The following is a 16,633-nucleotide window of genomic DNA, read 5'->3' on the forward strand; positions in this document are numbered from 1 at the left end:
GCATTATGCTAAAAACAGCTCTGATCCTACCATTTTAGCTATTTAATTTTTAGGCTTGTTCAGAGTTGTGTACCTTCTTCCACTACTATACAGATCCCCGATTATTAGTGCCAACTAAGATTTTACTGAGTTTGTAATTGTTAGCAATATGATTCTCCAAGGAACCATTTCTTGGCTTTATAGCTACATCAGAAGTTTTAGTTGTCTCAGGAGAAATGTAAGTATTCTGGAAAAAGTCATGCAAGTGTTTGATAGGTATCCAAATCTCCCTCAGGCCACAAAGATCACAGGATTTGGGGACTGTATCCTGTTGAAATCAATATTTTATTAACTTTTTTTTGTAGCATTACAATTTGCAACTATAATATCTTTGTGATAAAGTTTTTTTAAGATATCCTTCCAAAGTTTGGTAAGGTACAATACAGTAGTTTAGAACTTGTCATATGACATCTATCCTTAGAACTCTTCAAAGACATTATAAATCCCTTCATAAAGATTGAATCACAGAAAGTAGAAGCAGTATATTGTTTCCATTCTCTCAGATTCCTCTTTTCTATAAAGTTAGGCTAGGCTAGTGAAAAACATAAATTTTTTAACTCAGTGGTTAAAAATTCTTACGTAGCAAGAACCACTAAAAAGTATTCTTTTTCACTCAAAAGAATCTTCTGTGTTTTTTAAGACTGGTTCCCAAGCAATAACTCAGAACACAATAATTGAATTTGTTTTAATCTAATGATAAATTGGGTCTATAGACTTATATGTATTTCAAACATATTTCATCATCATCATTATCTTTAATAACAACACATAATGTCCAAATAAGAAGACAGGGGAAGGAAAAACTAAGGCTCACCAAGATCTTGACTATAGTTTTGGCTTCAAACTGTATCTTGTCTTACAATACATTGTCCAGAACTGGTCTTTTAAAAAGGAAAGACCTGTTTAAGTTAACTTATCTTTAACTTATCTTTAAGTTCTTGTGGGTAAAAATAGAATGCTGACCACCAGTTATCTTCAATGCTACAACTCTATTTTATAGTTCATGTAGGTAAATCTCTCCTGTCTGACTCTTCTGTAATCTTCAGCAATAGTGAGAGCAACCTCTCATGACCAAGACAGCAACCCTTAATTGCCACCACACACAAAACAGTGACTTATGTTTATGTATTAAACTATACATCCCTGCCCCTAAGGCATTTTCTGCTATCTGATTGATTGGTTATGCCCTATGCATATAAGGATCAGCTGACTTGAACAATCAGATCTATATAGCCTTACGTAAATAAGGATTCGTAAGACAACAATTATGATCAAATATGTATATAAGGGATCAATCAAGAATCTTGATTATCTGTATCCTCACTTCTTATTTCCACTGTAAGATTCCCTCCACAACACGGTAACAAGATTGAAAGTGCAATCTTCATGCCTACAAAGAACAGGAATTCAATATTGATTATGTTGTCATATTTATCATTTCTACAGCAACCTAATCAAAAGACAATTTTGATACAATTTTGATCAAATAAGAGACCATAATGTGCTTGGAAGGGGAGAAGTTCTTTGATTAATAGGCAGATCATGAAATATTAACCCTATTGTCCAATATTTTGATTAGTAGCATAGTTTACTAATGTGTACTATTGGTGGCATAGGATTCACAAGTTTCAGAGAAAGCGACCATTTCTGTTGGGCTCAGGCCAATTTACTGTAAGTTTGAGTATGGATCTACCTGCTAATATTAAGTGTTAAAATAATATTTTTCTCCCCCTTTCTCTTCTTGCTACTGAGGACAACAAGGAACTGTGAGACTATGAAGAAGCAACGTCCATTCAAATAACTCGTGGTTCTTTCCACACACACCAGATGGCAAGTTTCAAAAAAACAAGATACAATCTAGACTATCTGCTATTTTCTATATGATTAACATGGGAAACAGAGATTAGATCAATCTTCTGAGACTTCTTTTACTATTTCTATTTGATCTGTTACTATCTTAAATGGTTCTACTTTTCATTTCCTTGGTTTTTCTATGTCACTGTCATGGAACTTAGTCTTTATCTTCTGACATCACCATGATATCTTAGCTTGACTGTCAGTTCATTAGTAGCAGTATTTCTTCCTTGAATGAATGACCGGTTTCACTTTTTGCTCCAGTTAGGATCAACTCAGTCTTTCAATAATTCAATAATAATTCATGACTTCCTCATTTCATGGTTCCTCCAACTTTTGCTCTTTGTTCAGTATTTGCACTGGGTGGTGATTTGAGGAAGTAATGAAATATGGGGTGTGAGGCTGCATAAGAGTACAAAGTGCTGTTAGGCTCATCAAGATTTGTGATCTAATTATCTAAATAGTAACTGGGAATGCATGACTAGTTGAGGATTCCTTGGAACTGTTGAACTAAATCAAACTGTCTGTTTACAGAGATTTCTTTGTTGTAATTTTATTTCTAGCTTATTCTATGTTCACTTAAAATATATTTTTTTTATTTTTTAACTTTTTGGGTCAAACCCGCGATGCTCAGAGGTTACTCCTGACTCTGCACTCAGGAATTACTCCTGGCAGTGCTCAGAGGACCACATGAAATGCTGGGAATCGAACCCAGGTTGTCCACATGCAAGGCCCTACCCACTGTGCTATCACTCCAGCACGTTAATGTTCACTTTTTTATAATATTTTGAACACAATCCTTTTCTCAATTCAACCTGTAGCTATATAATTTATATCTGTGATTCATGGGAGATAAATTCTTAAAATACTCTGAAAGTGTCTTCTTAACATTGTCACTTGTCACTTGTCATCCCTTTGATCTTTGATTTGCTTGAGCAGTCACCAGTAACATCTCCATTAGTCCCTATTGCGTGCTAGTGTAGCCCAATGGTATCTGTTCGCTCCAGGAACATGAAGAGCCTCAAACCGTTCATTCAGGGTTTTGACGAAGAAGTCTGATCATCTCGTAGGTGGGCGGCCGTGCAGTCTTTTGATGTCCCGTGGAATCCAGTTGGTAACAGCTCTAGTCCAGCGGTTGTCTCTAATCCCATTACGTGTCCAGCCCATCTGATTTTCAACGCCTTGGCAAACGAGACAGCGTCCCTGAATCTTGATCGTCAACAGAGGCCGGAACTCCAGATTCCTTCTCTCACTTGAGTGAAACGTGATACTCCAAGAATAGCTCTTTCGATTCCTCTTTGGGATACTTGAAGAGTGTTGTCGTCCTATTGTCATAGGGCCCAGGTCTCTGAGGCTTATGTTAGTGCAAGAAGAACGGTGGAGTCGAAAAGATGTGCCTGGAGCCGGGGGGTTTTCATCCTCTTAACAACTTCTTTAACACTCTTGAAGGCGTTCCATGCTGCTCTCTTCCTCCTGCGCAGTTCTGGTGCCAAGTTGCTCCTCAGGTTGAGTTCTTAACCCAGGTACACATAGCTGCTGCATTCGGAGATGTTCGTTCCATTGAGAGCAAAGAGACAGTCAGGGACTAGCTTGTTTTTCATGAACATTGTCTTGGTCAGATTCAGCTGCAGTCCGATTTTTCCACACTCGCGGTCAAAGTCAGCCAGCATATGCGCCACTTGGCTAATGTTTGGTGTTATTAGAACGATGTCATCAGCGAGGCGGAGGTGGTGTAGTTGCCGATTGTCTATCTTCACTCCCATTCACTCCTAATCCTTCCCATTCCAGTCATTGCATGACGTTCTCGAGGGTGGTACTGAAGAATTTCGGTGAAATGGTGTCACCCTGCCGAGCCCCTCTCTTTACGTCAATGATCACTTTCCTGTAGAATGATAAGATCCTGTTGGTGAATCTGTGATACAGCTTGAGGAGGATCTTCATGTACTGAGTTTGAACGTCCTGTTTGGCTAGGGCTTCGATGACCGCTTCAGTCTCAACCAAATCAAAGGCCTTTAAATCGTAGAACATTAGACAGCGGCATCTTGAACTCTCACTAAACTTCAATGAGCTTGATTATTGTGTGGATATGATCGATTGTGCTGAATCCTTTTCGGAACCTGGCTTGCTTGAACGATTGTCCTTCATCTAGTGTTCTGCCTGTTCTATTCAGGATGACTCAAGTGAACAACTTGTAGATGATGGACAACAGGCAGATTGGGTGATAGCTGATGATGTTGTGGATGTCTCCCTTCTTGTACAACAGAATGGTCCTACTGGTTTCCCATTGGGATGGGACTTTGCATTTGGACAGGTAGCGTGTGAAGAGCCGAGCCAGTGTATTGACGAGTACTGGCGGCAGATTCTTCAGATGTTAGGGTCTGACCTTGTCTGGACCGGGTGCTATACGCATCTTTACCGACAAAATGGCATGTAGAATTTCAGAAGGGAGGACGTTGGGAATGACATATCCATCCTGCAAAATTTGGTATATGGGCAGGTGGATGTGGCTGTCGAAGAAATCCAAGTAGAAGTTGTGAATAATGCTCTCCATTGCCCTTCTGCAAGGTGTGATAGATTCATCAGGATGTCGGAGGGCAGTCATCTTGGTCGTGTATTTGGCAAAGGACAGGCAAGCGTTGTGAATACTTTTCCCGGCTTCTGCTGCATTGGCCAACACTGCTGCTCTTCTCTCTTTGAGGTCTTCCTTTATCACTTCTTTGCACCACTTTTCGAGTTCTGATGTTAGCTTGTGATTGCCTGAGGTTTGTGCCAAACCATGTTGGTGAATGAACTTGAGAGTTTCCGAAGACAGGCGTCTGTTTGTGGCTTTTCCACTCTTGGCATTCCTTGTGCAGTCATGGAGGTGTTAAACCAGTTGATCGTATTCCTCATCAATGTTGTCAAGGACAACATCTTCCCACATTGCTGCAATAGTGCCAAAGAGTTCCCAGTTGGTGGTCGTTCTGAGAGTTCTCTTCTTAAACTTAAACTTTGCAGTCCTTTCTCCCTGTTCTGTGTTTTGTACAAAGGAGATGGTGGTCCAATCCCAATTGGAATTTTGGGACAATAGTGAAGTCGGTCAGGCAAAACCTTCCATTGAATATGATGTGGTCAATTTTGTTGTGGAACTGTCCATCAGGAGATTCCCATGTCCAGCGTTTAGATTTGGCCTTCTGGAATTATGAGTTACCGTGGATGGTCTTGGTTGACATGATGAACTCAGACAGTCTCTCACCCTGTTTGTTCCATTCTAGGTTGTGGGTCCCAATGTGGAGTTCTTTGGGCGACCTTCTTGCTCCTATCTTGGCATTAAAATCACTGACAATGATCTTGTAAAGGGTGTGGTCTTCTTTATAGAACTTCTCTAGCTCCATGTAGAACTTCTCAAATTCTTCTTCATCGTAGTTGGATGTTGGTGCATAGATGACGAAGATAGAAACTGCCAGCAGTGAGCCACATCTACTCAAGTGTAATCATCTGATTCAGGTTGTAAGGCATTCGAATGAATCAGTGCTCATGGCCAAGTTCATGTTTACAAGGACACTGACACTACCGATGCCTCTATTTAAATTGTTCAGACATATTTTCCCTCTACTCACTAGTGTTTGGATACTTATTTCTAAAGAATTATACTTATGCTAATATTCAAGAAAGCAGAAATGCTTACATGCAAAAACCTAAGGAACATAAGTAATCTTGATTAGCAGAGCAGAAGAGGACTAGAAGAGCCCAGAAAGCACTGATTAGCCCATTCAGAATGTCTGCTCCTCAGACAGGCAAAGATTTCCCAGGAGCAATGGAATTTGGAGAGGAAGCTACCTTTGAGATCATCTAAGCAGGCTAACTTTCCAAGTGAGGGGACAGAGGTCAGTGCCTGAATGGGAACTGCCGTGCTCCTGACTCTGTTCCCAGTGCTCTTCACTAACAAAGGACATCCTGCTCAATTGTGTCCCATTACATGTCAGTTTAGAGTATTTGTTCTAATTACCTTCTAGGGTAACAGGAGGACAAAAGGATCTTCTATGTGGAGAAGATCTGGGCACTTAAAAGTGTAAGGTCATCCAAAATGACACAGAGTAGCAGGATGGATCAGGAAACAAAACCCAGCCTTCTGTTGGTTACAGAAACACACTTAAACACTCAAGATAAACACACACTTAGATCGAATGGCTGAAAGACAATCATATAGGCTAAATGGTGACTTTAAAAACCAGAGACAGATGTGGGTGGATCAGACCAAATAGCATTCAAACTAAAAGAGATAATAAAAGATAGGATACTGACATGTACTGATTAAGAGATCAATAGATTAAGGAGACTAACTCATCAACACATATCCACCAAATGAAAGAGCAGTAAAGATAAATTGCTTATTTGCTAATTGGCTTGAGGGAATATATCAATGAAAACACAACAGTTATGGGAGACTTCAACACTCCAGTCTCTTTATTGGACAGAATAATCCCCCCCCATAGCCTTCCCCCACCCCCCTAAAAAGCAACACAGGATCAATAAAGAAACAAGAGGCTAAATGCGAAACTGTACTAATTGTACTAACATGTATTCATCACCCTACACACACAGCCCAAGTTGAACATAAAATCTTCTCTAGTGTACGAGATATTTTTAAGGATAGGTAACTGTAGGATGACATTGGGTTTGTCCTTCCTGCCTTGCCGCAGGGAACTTAGTTTACTTTCAAGCAATGTCCTTTCTGTATGGACACAGGAAGACAGTTAATATTATGCTTTGTAACTTGGGAGTTGATTGACTCAAAAAAATTACTCCTGGGCATCTGCTCTCTCAACTCAGTTGCCCTAAAAGCAGGGTCCAGACAAGGCACGCAATGGACCCAGGGCAAGTTGTGAGCTACCGTTGAATCGAAATGGGCCAGGCCAAAGTGCCACAATACTCAACTATAAGTTGAAAACTTGGTCACAGACAAATGTTGTCATGATTCAAAAGTAACGACGAGACCAGGACCCTGCTGGGGAGTTAGGAAGACTAACCTGACCTGAGGACTTTGTTCTGGAATATATAGTGAGATGTTCTCAGGAAGAACCAAACTTTAAGTTTGATATATCTGTGCTCATACTGAATGACATTGCTAGAAATATTTGAAGTAGATTTGCTATAACTATTTAAGCAGATTACTAGCTGAGGAAGAACGAAAGCGACACACCCTTGTTTGGATCCCACCCTTGAGTGGATCTCCTAGTAATCTAGAGTAATCTCCTTAGATGAGATTTTGTTAATCTCCTGGAGCAGTGGTCTTACCCCTCTTTGTTGATTTGTTAATGTTCAACCCACCTTTGTGTCACCACCCTATGTGATTGCTATATAAACTAAGATTTTAAGAGAAAGGGAAGACACAGAAGCAGAGCACAAGGGAGAGAAGACACAGAAGCAGAGCACAGAGTGAAAGAGAATAGAGTCATCGGAGCCAGAACAGGGGAAAGAAAGCACAAAGCAAGTGAGAATCAGAATCAGAGTCAGAGTCAGAAGTGAGAGCAAGTGGGGCTCCAGAGAGAGAAGCAGAAGGGCTCCAGAGAGAGATCGAAAGAGACCAGAGAGACGATAGAGACAGAGTCAGAGATAGAGAGACAGACCGAAGAGAGCACAGTGGCACACACAGAGGCAGTGCAGAAGGAGGAGCCATCTCGATTCGGTCCATGCACAGCAGCTCGAGAGCACCGAACTCGAGCGGCAAGAAAGAGAGAGAGAGCCACCCCAAGAGCCTGTGAGCACAACACAACACAACACAACACAACACACACATCACCCCCTCCCAGGCGCGTGTTTTGTATGTTTTTGTATATTTTACAGGTAACAAGATGGAAAACAACTCAAATGTCCACAAAATAAACTGTCACTGTCAAAAAAAAAAGTGTAAGTTCAACTATGAGGATTAGTGGACATCTAGAGGTCTGGCGATGGCAAAGGTGAGTGAGTCAGGTCCGAGGCATCACCCCCATGCACAGTGCCATCCTGGCAGCATTTCCATTGGGATCCATGATGCCATGACGAAGAGTTTCCTATCTCCATTACACTGCAATCAAGTGTGTGGGCACTTGGTCATCACAGACATGAACTAGGGGCTGGAGAGAATATACAGTAGGTAAGGCACTTGCCTTACACATGGCAAACCTGGGCTTGACCCCTAGAATGCCATATAGTCCCTGGAACCCTGCCAAGAGTGATCCAAGAGAGCAGATCCAGGAGGAAGCCCTGAGCACCTCCAGGTGTGTTTTACCCCCTCAAAAACCAAAAGCAATAACAGCATCAAACAACAATAATACAAATAGAAAAGGGAATGGAAGAAGAGAATAAACACATTTAGTTGAGTTGTAGTGTGTCTACTAGGAACAAAATCGTAAAACCCAGTCTCTGTTTCAAAGAATTCAAAGAGGAAAGAGAGAATAGTAAGAACTAGAAAAACACTGCCTTCCAAGAACGATGTATTGTATTGTTTTGTGAAATTTTATGGGGGAAGAGCCTAGCACTTAGGCTTGCTGAGAAACAGAAACAAAGGGTTGAGGGGGAATTTCTTCTCTTTGGCTTTATTTATTTATTTGGCTTTTTTGGTCACACCCGCGGATGCACAGGGATCACTCCTGGCTCTGCACTCAGGAATTACCCCTGGCGGTGCTCAGGGAACCTTATGGGATGCTGGGAATCGAACCCGGGTTGGCCGCGTGCAAGGCAAACGCCCTACCCGCTGTGCTATCACTCCAGCCCCATTCTCTTTGGCTTTTTCCAAGAACGTAAGACTCACAACGATCAGTCACGAATGGGAAAATTGCATCGTATAATGGATGCTTTGTGTGTGCATCGTGCAGTTTGGTTGGGACCAGTGAAACCGGCTAAGGAGCACTCAGCACCGCACCAAAGGAAAGCACCCGGCCCCACTCTGCCCTAACAGTTTCAGGAGTAAAATCGCAAGTGGATGTGGAATGCCTGACTTAACAGAGGCCCTAAGGGACTCGAAAGTATTATTTCCATGCTCATTCCAAAGGGTATCTGGCCTGGCTGGCTGCTGGCCGCTGCAATGTGCAGAAGGCTGCCCCGACTCAGAAATGTCCCGGGTCGCCTTTCTTCGCCCTGCTTCAAGTCACACCTACCCCGTGACCCTCAGCCGGGGCTCATTCCCCGTCTCTCTCCTCCCAGAAACCAAAGCACAAGGACCCCCCTGGTGTTCTAGGACCCTTACGAGGCCCCAGTCTGACGCCCCTCTAGGATGCGAGCGGCTCTGGGCCAGGCCATCGTGGGATGCCACCAGGCAGGTGGCAGGGGTGCGCGGGCAGCGCGCTCTAGGGCCGCGCGGGAGCCGCGGGCGCCGCCGCACCTGGAGGCGGAGCCAGAGCCCGGGGTCCGCGGCTCCGGGCGCGCAGCCCCCTCCCCGCCGCGCTCCCGCCGCGCTCCCGCCGCGCTGCAGCCGCGCGCAGGTGCGTGAGCCGCGCCCCGCCCGGCCCCGGCAGACGCGGGCCCGCCATGGAGCACATCCGCACGCCCAAGGTTGGTGCCCGGGAGTGGGAGGAGGAGCGGGAGCCGCCGCCGGAGGAAGGATGCTGAGCCCGCGGGAGGCTCGGCTTCCCCGCGGGGCGCCGGCCCAGCGCGGGTCCCCGGGAGGCTGCGCTTTCTCTCGCCTCCTCCCAGGCCTACCCCTGGCTGCTGTTGTCCTTGGGAGTGCGCCCAGGTCCTGGGGCTGCATGGGAGGGAACCCCAGTTGTCTGCTGAGTAATGAGGCTGCTTGGATCTGCCGATAAATAATTGCATCATATTGCTGCTTCAGCTTAAAAAAAAAATCCCCCCAACCCCCCTCTGTTGTTGCCCCGGGCCACTGAATGACTCGCATCCTCCCTAAAGACCAGGGCTAGATGAGTTGTGTATCTGGAATTGATGCGCCCACAGAGCTTGTGGAACCTAAGGGTTCCGACTCACCCAGCTCGCCCTTTTGCTTCCCCATCTTCAGCCTGGCCCCCGCAAGGGAAGGGAAGATAGAAGGGAACATATTCCCTGTCCCGTGAATGAGTCCACGCTCCCATCGTCATTCCCTTTCCAGCCTGTTATTTTCTTAGGGGAGAAGAGTACAGCTTATAGTCGATGGTGATGGTTTTAAACCCTGGCTTTTGCCACTCAGTGAAAGTGCTGGAGCCCTTGATGGTGCAGTTAAATAGCACAGGAACATGAACCGCTCCTTGCAGGACCTCACCTTCTTGCTCATAGCTGTAGTAGTAATATCGACTAGAGTATAAAAGATGATCAGCGGTGCTGTTCGAATTAAAAACCCACGCAAGGGGCTGGAGGGATAATACAGGGCTAGTGCCCTTGCCTAGACCCCAGCAGACCCAGGTTCAATCCTGGCATACCATATGGTCCCCGCAGCTCACCAGGAGAAATCCCTGGGTGTAGAGCCAGGAGTACAGGAGTAAGCCCTGAGCATCTTCGGGTATGTCACCAAAACCGGAAAAAAAAAAAAAGGAAACAACCCCCCAAGCTAAAGAATTTATTTTTAAGCCTGTTGCCCTGTCTTCTGCTACCACCACAGTTCCTTGGATTTTGAAGATCATCTTATATTCCAAACCCAAACCGACAATTAAGAACAATTCAGTGTGGAGTGGTCGGAACTTTTGTGGCCCCGGGGATCCCACTCATTTCATGGAGAGGGAACTGCAGAGCCGTATGTCCACTGTGAAAGAAAAGATTCATTTCTAAATTCTGGAACAGTCCTGAGGACCTCTTTGTAAAACGCACCTTTACACTGACCTCGGTAGAAAGCGTATTTTCAGTTTGCTAGACTAGACAATGTAAGTTCCAGCAGTAAATTTAGATGGTATTGATTTTTCACTATGGAATTAAATTGTCGCTTCACAATCGGGAAACTGTAAACTTAGAAGAGACTGCCATAAACCACAAGGTAGGTGATGCAAAGCTCTCACAGTTTAAGTGGTGCTAAATTATTTATTCTGGAGTGACAAATTTGACTCGTGAATTCTCCCTGCTCTTGCCAAAGGCACTCTTTCTTTGTTATAATGATATTTTAGAAAATGTCAAATTATAGAATGATATCCGATGTCACTATCAATAGCAGATGAGATGGGGTGACATGTAGCTAGCTGTCATATTCCTGTAGGCTATGAATTTGGAGAGAAAAGGTCTTTTTCAGTCTGTGTTCAGAATGTCCAAAGTCATAATGTAAACTTGAGTGGCAGACAATTTTCTTACTATTATTTTTGGGGGGCACCTCCCAAGTAATGTTTGAAGACCAGGATGCTGCACTTGGTGAAATGGTGCCAAGTAGTCCAGTTGGTTCAGTCCTCAGGCCCAGCAATGCAGTGCTACTGGCCCCAGCAAGTGCTCAGTGGTCACTTGGACCACACATCTGGTGGTGCTTGTTTGGGGGAATGTGGTCTGTGAAATACTAGGGATAGAATTCTGGACCCTGCATATGTGCCTCAGTCCCAGCGCTATCTTCCCAGACCATCTTCACTATTCTTTTATTATTATTTGAAGCACCCAGTACTGTTAACAGCAGAGTTTCATGCACACACCATTCCAACATCACCCTCTCCCCTAGAGTCCACTGTCTGCCCTTTCCCCCTCCCCACCGGAAAGCTCAGTTTTGTAGACCAGTTCTCAGGCTGTGTGTCTGGGCCATGTGTTATTCCTTTACTATGTTTCCTTATATCCTGCATAAGAGTGAGATCGTTCTGTGTCTGTCCTTCTCCTTCCTTCTAACTTCACTAAGCATGATAATCTCCTGATCCATCCACAGAGCAACACACCGCGTGATTTCATCTTTTCTTAGAGCCCAGTAGGATTCCACTGTGTATATGTACCACAGTTTCTTTATCCATCTCACTATTTGTAAAACAGATTTTTCTAAACAGCTTAGTATTTCAATCAGAAATCGCTTTCTATCTGAAAATGGACAGAGTGGTAGGACGTGGAGATCACTCATGCATGGGAGATCAGGAACATTTCGGATAATGCAAGTGGAAAAAATGTTAAAACATTAGAGAGTCTTGGTAGGGCTGATTTACTGATTGATTCATCCCATAAGCATCTGTGAACCTGTCATTTACCATGTTCTTTGTTAGGTCTGGGAGCATGAAGCACCAGGGAGCCTCCAGTTTGGATGGGAAAGCAGTGTAGATTTTGAAGGGGTAGGTCCAGGACACAGCAGGCAGAGGGGATAGATAGGCAGGTTGATCAGCTCTACCATAAAGCATGAGGGAAACCTAAGAAAAGCTGAGTCTTGGCCAGTGATAGCACAGCAGCTAGGACACTTGTCTTGCACACGGCTTCAATCCCTGGCACCAGCAAGCCTAGTTTTGTCTTATACCAGGAGCCAAGGAGAACCAGGAGAATTTGCCATAGCTTCCATGTAATTGTATCACTTGTATCAGTGTCATCCCGTTGCTCATCGATTTGCTCCAGTGGGGGCTAGTAACATCTCCATTTGTCCCTGTCTCGTTCTAGTGTAGCCCAGTGGTGTCTGCTTGCTCCAGGAACATGAAGAGCATCAAACTGTTCAGGGTCTTGATGAAGAAGTCCAACCATCTCGTAGTTGGACGACCTGGTTTTCTTTTGACGTCCTGTGGAATCCAGTCGAGATCCAGTGGAATCCTAGGTCGAGAACTCAACATGTAGTTGTACAAATGTGATATTTCATACTAAATCATTACAACCTTGAGGAAGCAGAAAACCTATATAGTAATATAAATGATAGAATGATTTCCTGAAGTTAAACAAGAATATTAATATTTTCCATTGTTTTTGCTTTGTTATCATACTTACAGTGCTCAGAGGATGCTCCTGGCCTTGTGCTTGGGGTTGCTCCTGGTGGTGCTTTGAGGACCCTATGGTGTCAGGGGTCAAACCCAGGCCTTCTTCGTGCACATGATCCAACCTTTTGAGCTAACTTTCTGGCTCTCAGTGCAAGTATAAGTGAAAGGGTATCACAGTATAAATAGAAAGGGAACAAGATTACTTACAGTTTGGGTGTTATATATAAAATTAAATAATTTTTTACAGTAGTTGAACAGTATATCAGTTACAGCAGTGTTAGTGCTTATGAGTTTGTAGCATAAAGTTACAGCAACTTCATCACCACAAAAGTGCCCAAGACCTTCCACCACAGTTTTTGCGTCACTTCTAGTTCACTTTTTCTGGCCCTCCACCCTCTCCCCACAGCCTCTTCCTCCCTCCTCTTGGTGACCTCAGTTCAGAAGTCAAAGACAAGAGTTTGTCCATCATTCGATACTTCCTATTCCCTTGATTTGTTTCTTTATGTACCACACATGGTTGGTTCTTTTTGTCTCACTTTAGAATATGCACAGTTGATGGTCATCTTGATCTTTATTGTTTGTTTCCTGTAGACTCAGAGAGTCAAAGAAGTCGCTTGTTTTAGACTCCATGTCTTGGGTGACTTTAAAGAGTATATTCATAGAGTTAGTCTGTTGGACGCACTCTGGGATTGAAGCAATATTTACCATGTGGGTAGCAGGGTTTTATTTTCCGAGGAAAGGCAATGCCTGCGTGTATAATATACAGTTGCTTTCCTGCTAGAATGAGGCTCATTCATATGCTCTTTGTCTACTGTGTGATATCCATCACTGCCTCTGTGTTCTGCTTCAGTCTCTAGAGTGCAATTTAAGGAGGCAGAAGCCCATGAATAATCTGAATGCTTTGCACATATTTCTTTCTGGGTGTGTGTACATGTTTAACCAAAGCTGCTAACAGAACATATGCTGAACGGCGCATTTCTCCTATAATGGTTCTTCCATAGAGAAAGAAGCACATTCCAAGGACAAACTACTTTGTGGTTGGATTGAAGTAAGATAGGCCACAGTTCTTGGACTTGGCATAGTGAACTTTGGGGTTCTACCACACTGGCTGTGTTCATTGTGCTCTATCTTCTTGCCAAATAGAAAATATCCTGTGTGAAGTTTTGGATAGTTATGTATAAAGGCATCAGGGCTAGGATTGAGTAAATGGGATACTATTGCTTATCTTTCGCTACCACCACAGAATTGGGTTTGCACTGGATTGATGCTAATATGTTCTAGAATCCTAACTAAGTGATGTCCACTTGTTAGACCTTTTAGGAGGACACGCCTCACTCCCTCCACACAGCCCCCCACATGTAAATTGGAGTATTAAAATAGAACATGGGAGAACTGCAAAAACTCCCAGCACAAATGTCTTTCCTTCCCTTTGACTTCACTTCCCCTCTCTACTCTCAAGTTTCCCAAGTTCCTCTCTTCTCAAATCCCCCCTCTCTACAGAAAAACTGGGTGCTTTTAGGATACCCACTTGTCATGCTATTTCCCTGCCTCCCAATTTTTATTTCCTTTTTCTGTTTCTGGACCATATCTGGCAACCACTAATCTACTAATACTAATGCTACTGCTAACGAAATTTGCCTAGTTAGGATATTCATATAAACCAAAACTATATATATGTACAAATGATTTGTGTAGCCTTTTAATGACATCTTTCACTTAGCAAAAATATTCCTAAAATCTTTTGAGTATATGTACTCCATTTGTGTTTGTTGCAGAATAGCATTCCATGTTATGGATAGGGCACATTCTGTTTCTTCATTCATCAGTTGATGGACATTTATGCTGCTTCCACTTTATTATTTTGAGTACCTATACATTCAGGGACTAGTTTTGTGTCTGCATTTCTATTTTTCAACTCAACTTTTCAAGCTCTTTTGGGTGGGTACTGCATTGTAGTAGATCTCAGTGCTTAATTTTTGAAGAAATAGGGGCTGGAGCAATAGCTCAGCAGGTAGGGCGTTTGCCTTGCATGTGGCCGACCCAGGTTCTATTCCCGCATCCCATATGGTCCCCTGAGCATCCCCAGGGGTGATTCCTGAGTGCACAGCCAGGAGTGACCCCTGTGCATCGCCAGGTGTGACCCAAAAAGCAAAATAAAAAAGAGGTTTGAAGAAATAGTGTGTAGATTTTATGTACCACAAAACTAAATCCTTTCATTTTATGTACACCCAGCAATATGAAGTAATTTATTATAAAAATGTTTAAATGTCATAAATAGATTTGCTTTCAAAGGAAATATAATTTTTTTATTACCCGGCAAGCCACCGAGAGTAGCTTGTCCACACAGCAGAGCCTGGCAAGCTACTTGTGTCATATTCGATATGCTAAAAAACAGTAACAACAAGTCTCACGATGGAGGCGTTAACTGGTGCCCACTCCAGTAAATCGATGAGCAACGGGATGACAGTGACAGTGACAGTGATTATTATACACTTAAAAATTTCTTAGTCCACTTAGCAAAGTTATGTCATTTTAAATTCTCTTCTAATATTATAGTCATAAATAGCATGATTTTTCTTTCATTGACTATTTTGCCCATTGTTGTTTTGCATATATTTTTTTAATGTTCAAAAGTAACCCACCTAATTACTGTCATGATGATTGCATAGCATTCACTAGACCAATTTGCGTAACCCATCTCAAATAATGATTTAGGTTTTATATCTTTGTGAAAATCCCTGGTAAAATTTTCTTAGTGTATTTCACTCAGGGTAGAATCTCAGCTGAGACTGAACAGTCTAACTAGGATACTTATGACACACTATTTTTGTTTTTGTATTTGAGCCACACCTGGCAGTGCTCTGGGGTTACTTCTGCCTCTGCACTTATTAATCACTTCTGATGGTGCTCAGGGGACCATATGGGGTGCTCAGGGGACCATATGGGATGCCAGACCATATGGCAAATGCCTTTACCTACTGTACTATCTTGACAGCTCTGGACACACTACTTTTTAGCACTTGGCAACTTCTCAGATATCCCAAGATTCAACCACATTCTTTCTAGACCCTGAGAGTGGATCATAGGGAAACTGGGCACATTCATGGAGGGTAGTGGGCGCTGGTGAAGGGATTGGTGTGGAACAATATGTGCTTGGAACTCATAAATGTCTTTGTGTCTTTGTAATTTTTATCATGGTATCTTTGTAACTCATTAAGATTCAATGAAAAAACAAAAGCAAAATATAAAATAAAAACTGATGCAGAGAAGGTCCTACCTGACATAGAACACTTCTTTCCCACAGTTGCACCTCCATGTATAAAATGATTAATTTACTTCAGAGAGGAATAGAGGTATTTCTGTAGAGTCTCGGTGACTTTTATGAACAAAGACATGGAGATATTTCAGGTATCTGAGAGAAGAATAGCCCCGTCTCTCAATTGGGTTTGCTCCGAGGAGTGCCCAGCCGCAGTGAGCGCACCACGGGTACCACTCGCTCCTCTGCGGCCCATAGTGCTGAGGGGATGCCTGTTTTCCTTATAAGAGTCAAATTCTCTCATTAGTGTGTAGTAATTCAGTCTAGCTCTGTTGCTGGGAGTATTTCCCAAGGCAGAGACCCTCCCTCCGGGAGATAGCCCTTCAAGCATTTTATCTTGTGTTCCATGTCCCATTCCTTTTCTCCACCCTGAAGTAATTCCATCAATGTCACCTGCTCTAGCAGTCACCCTGGTGGTTTTAAGTCTTTATCCGCTTGGTTCCTCTCCTCATTGAGTTATGGAGGCATGATTCCTTTAGATTTTGCTTTTTTAGGGAGGGGGGTCACACCTGGCGATGCACAAGGGGTTACTCCTGGCTCATGCACTCAGGAATCACTCCTGGCGGTGCTCAGGGGACCATATGGGATGCTGGGAATCGAACCTGGGTCGGCCGCGTGCAAGGCAGATGCCTTA

At 43.4% G+C, this 16,633-nt stretch overlaps 1 protein-coding gene across 1 annotated transcript in view; it reads left to right on the plus strand.

Annotated features, from left to right (window-relative positions):
• Positions 1 to 9,276: 9,276 nt before the first annotated feature.
• The window catches only part of MTMR7 (myotubularin related protein 7), a 128,397-nt gene continuing 121,040 nt past the window's right edge, over positions 9,277 to 16,633 (plus strand). Inside the window, exon 1 of the mRNA XM_055120087.1 lies at positions 9,277 to 9,408. Coding sequence (XP_054976062.1) covers positions 9,385 to 9,408 — 24 coding nt within the window. The 5' untranslated portion in view covers positions 9,277 to 9,384. The remainder of the gene's footprint in view (positions 9,409 to 16,633) is intronic.

The sequence above is a fragment of the Sorex araneus genome, chromosome 1, assembly GCF_027595985.1.
Source record: "Sorex araneus isolate mSorAra2 chromosome 1, mSorAra2.pri, whole genome shotgun sequence".
In the NCBI taxonomy this organism is placed as follows: Eukaryota; Metazoa; Chordata; class Mammalia; order Eulipotyphla; family Soricidae; genus Sorex; species Sorex araneus.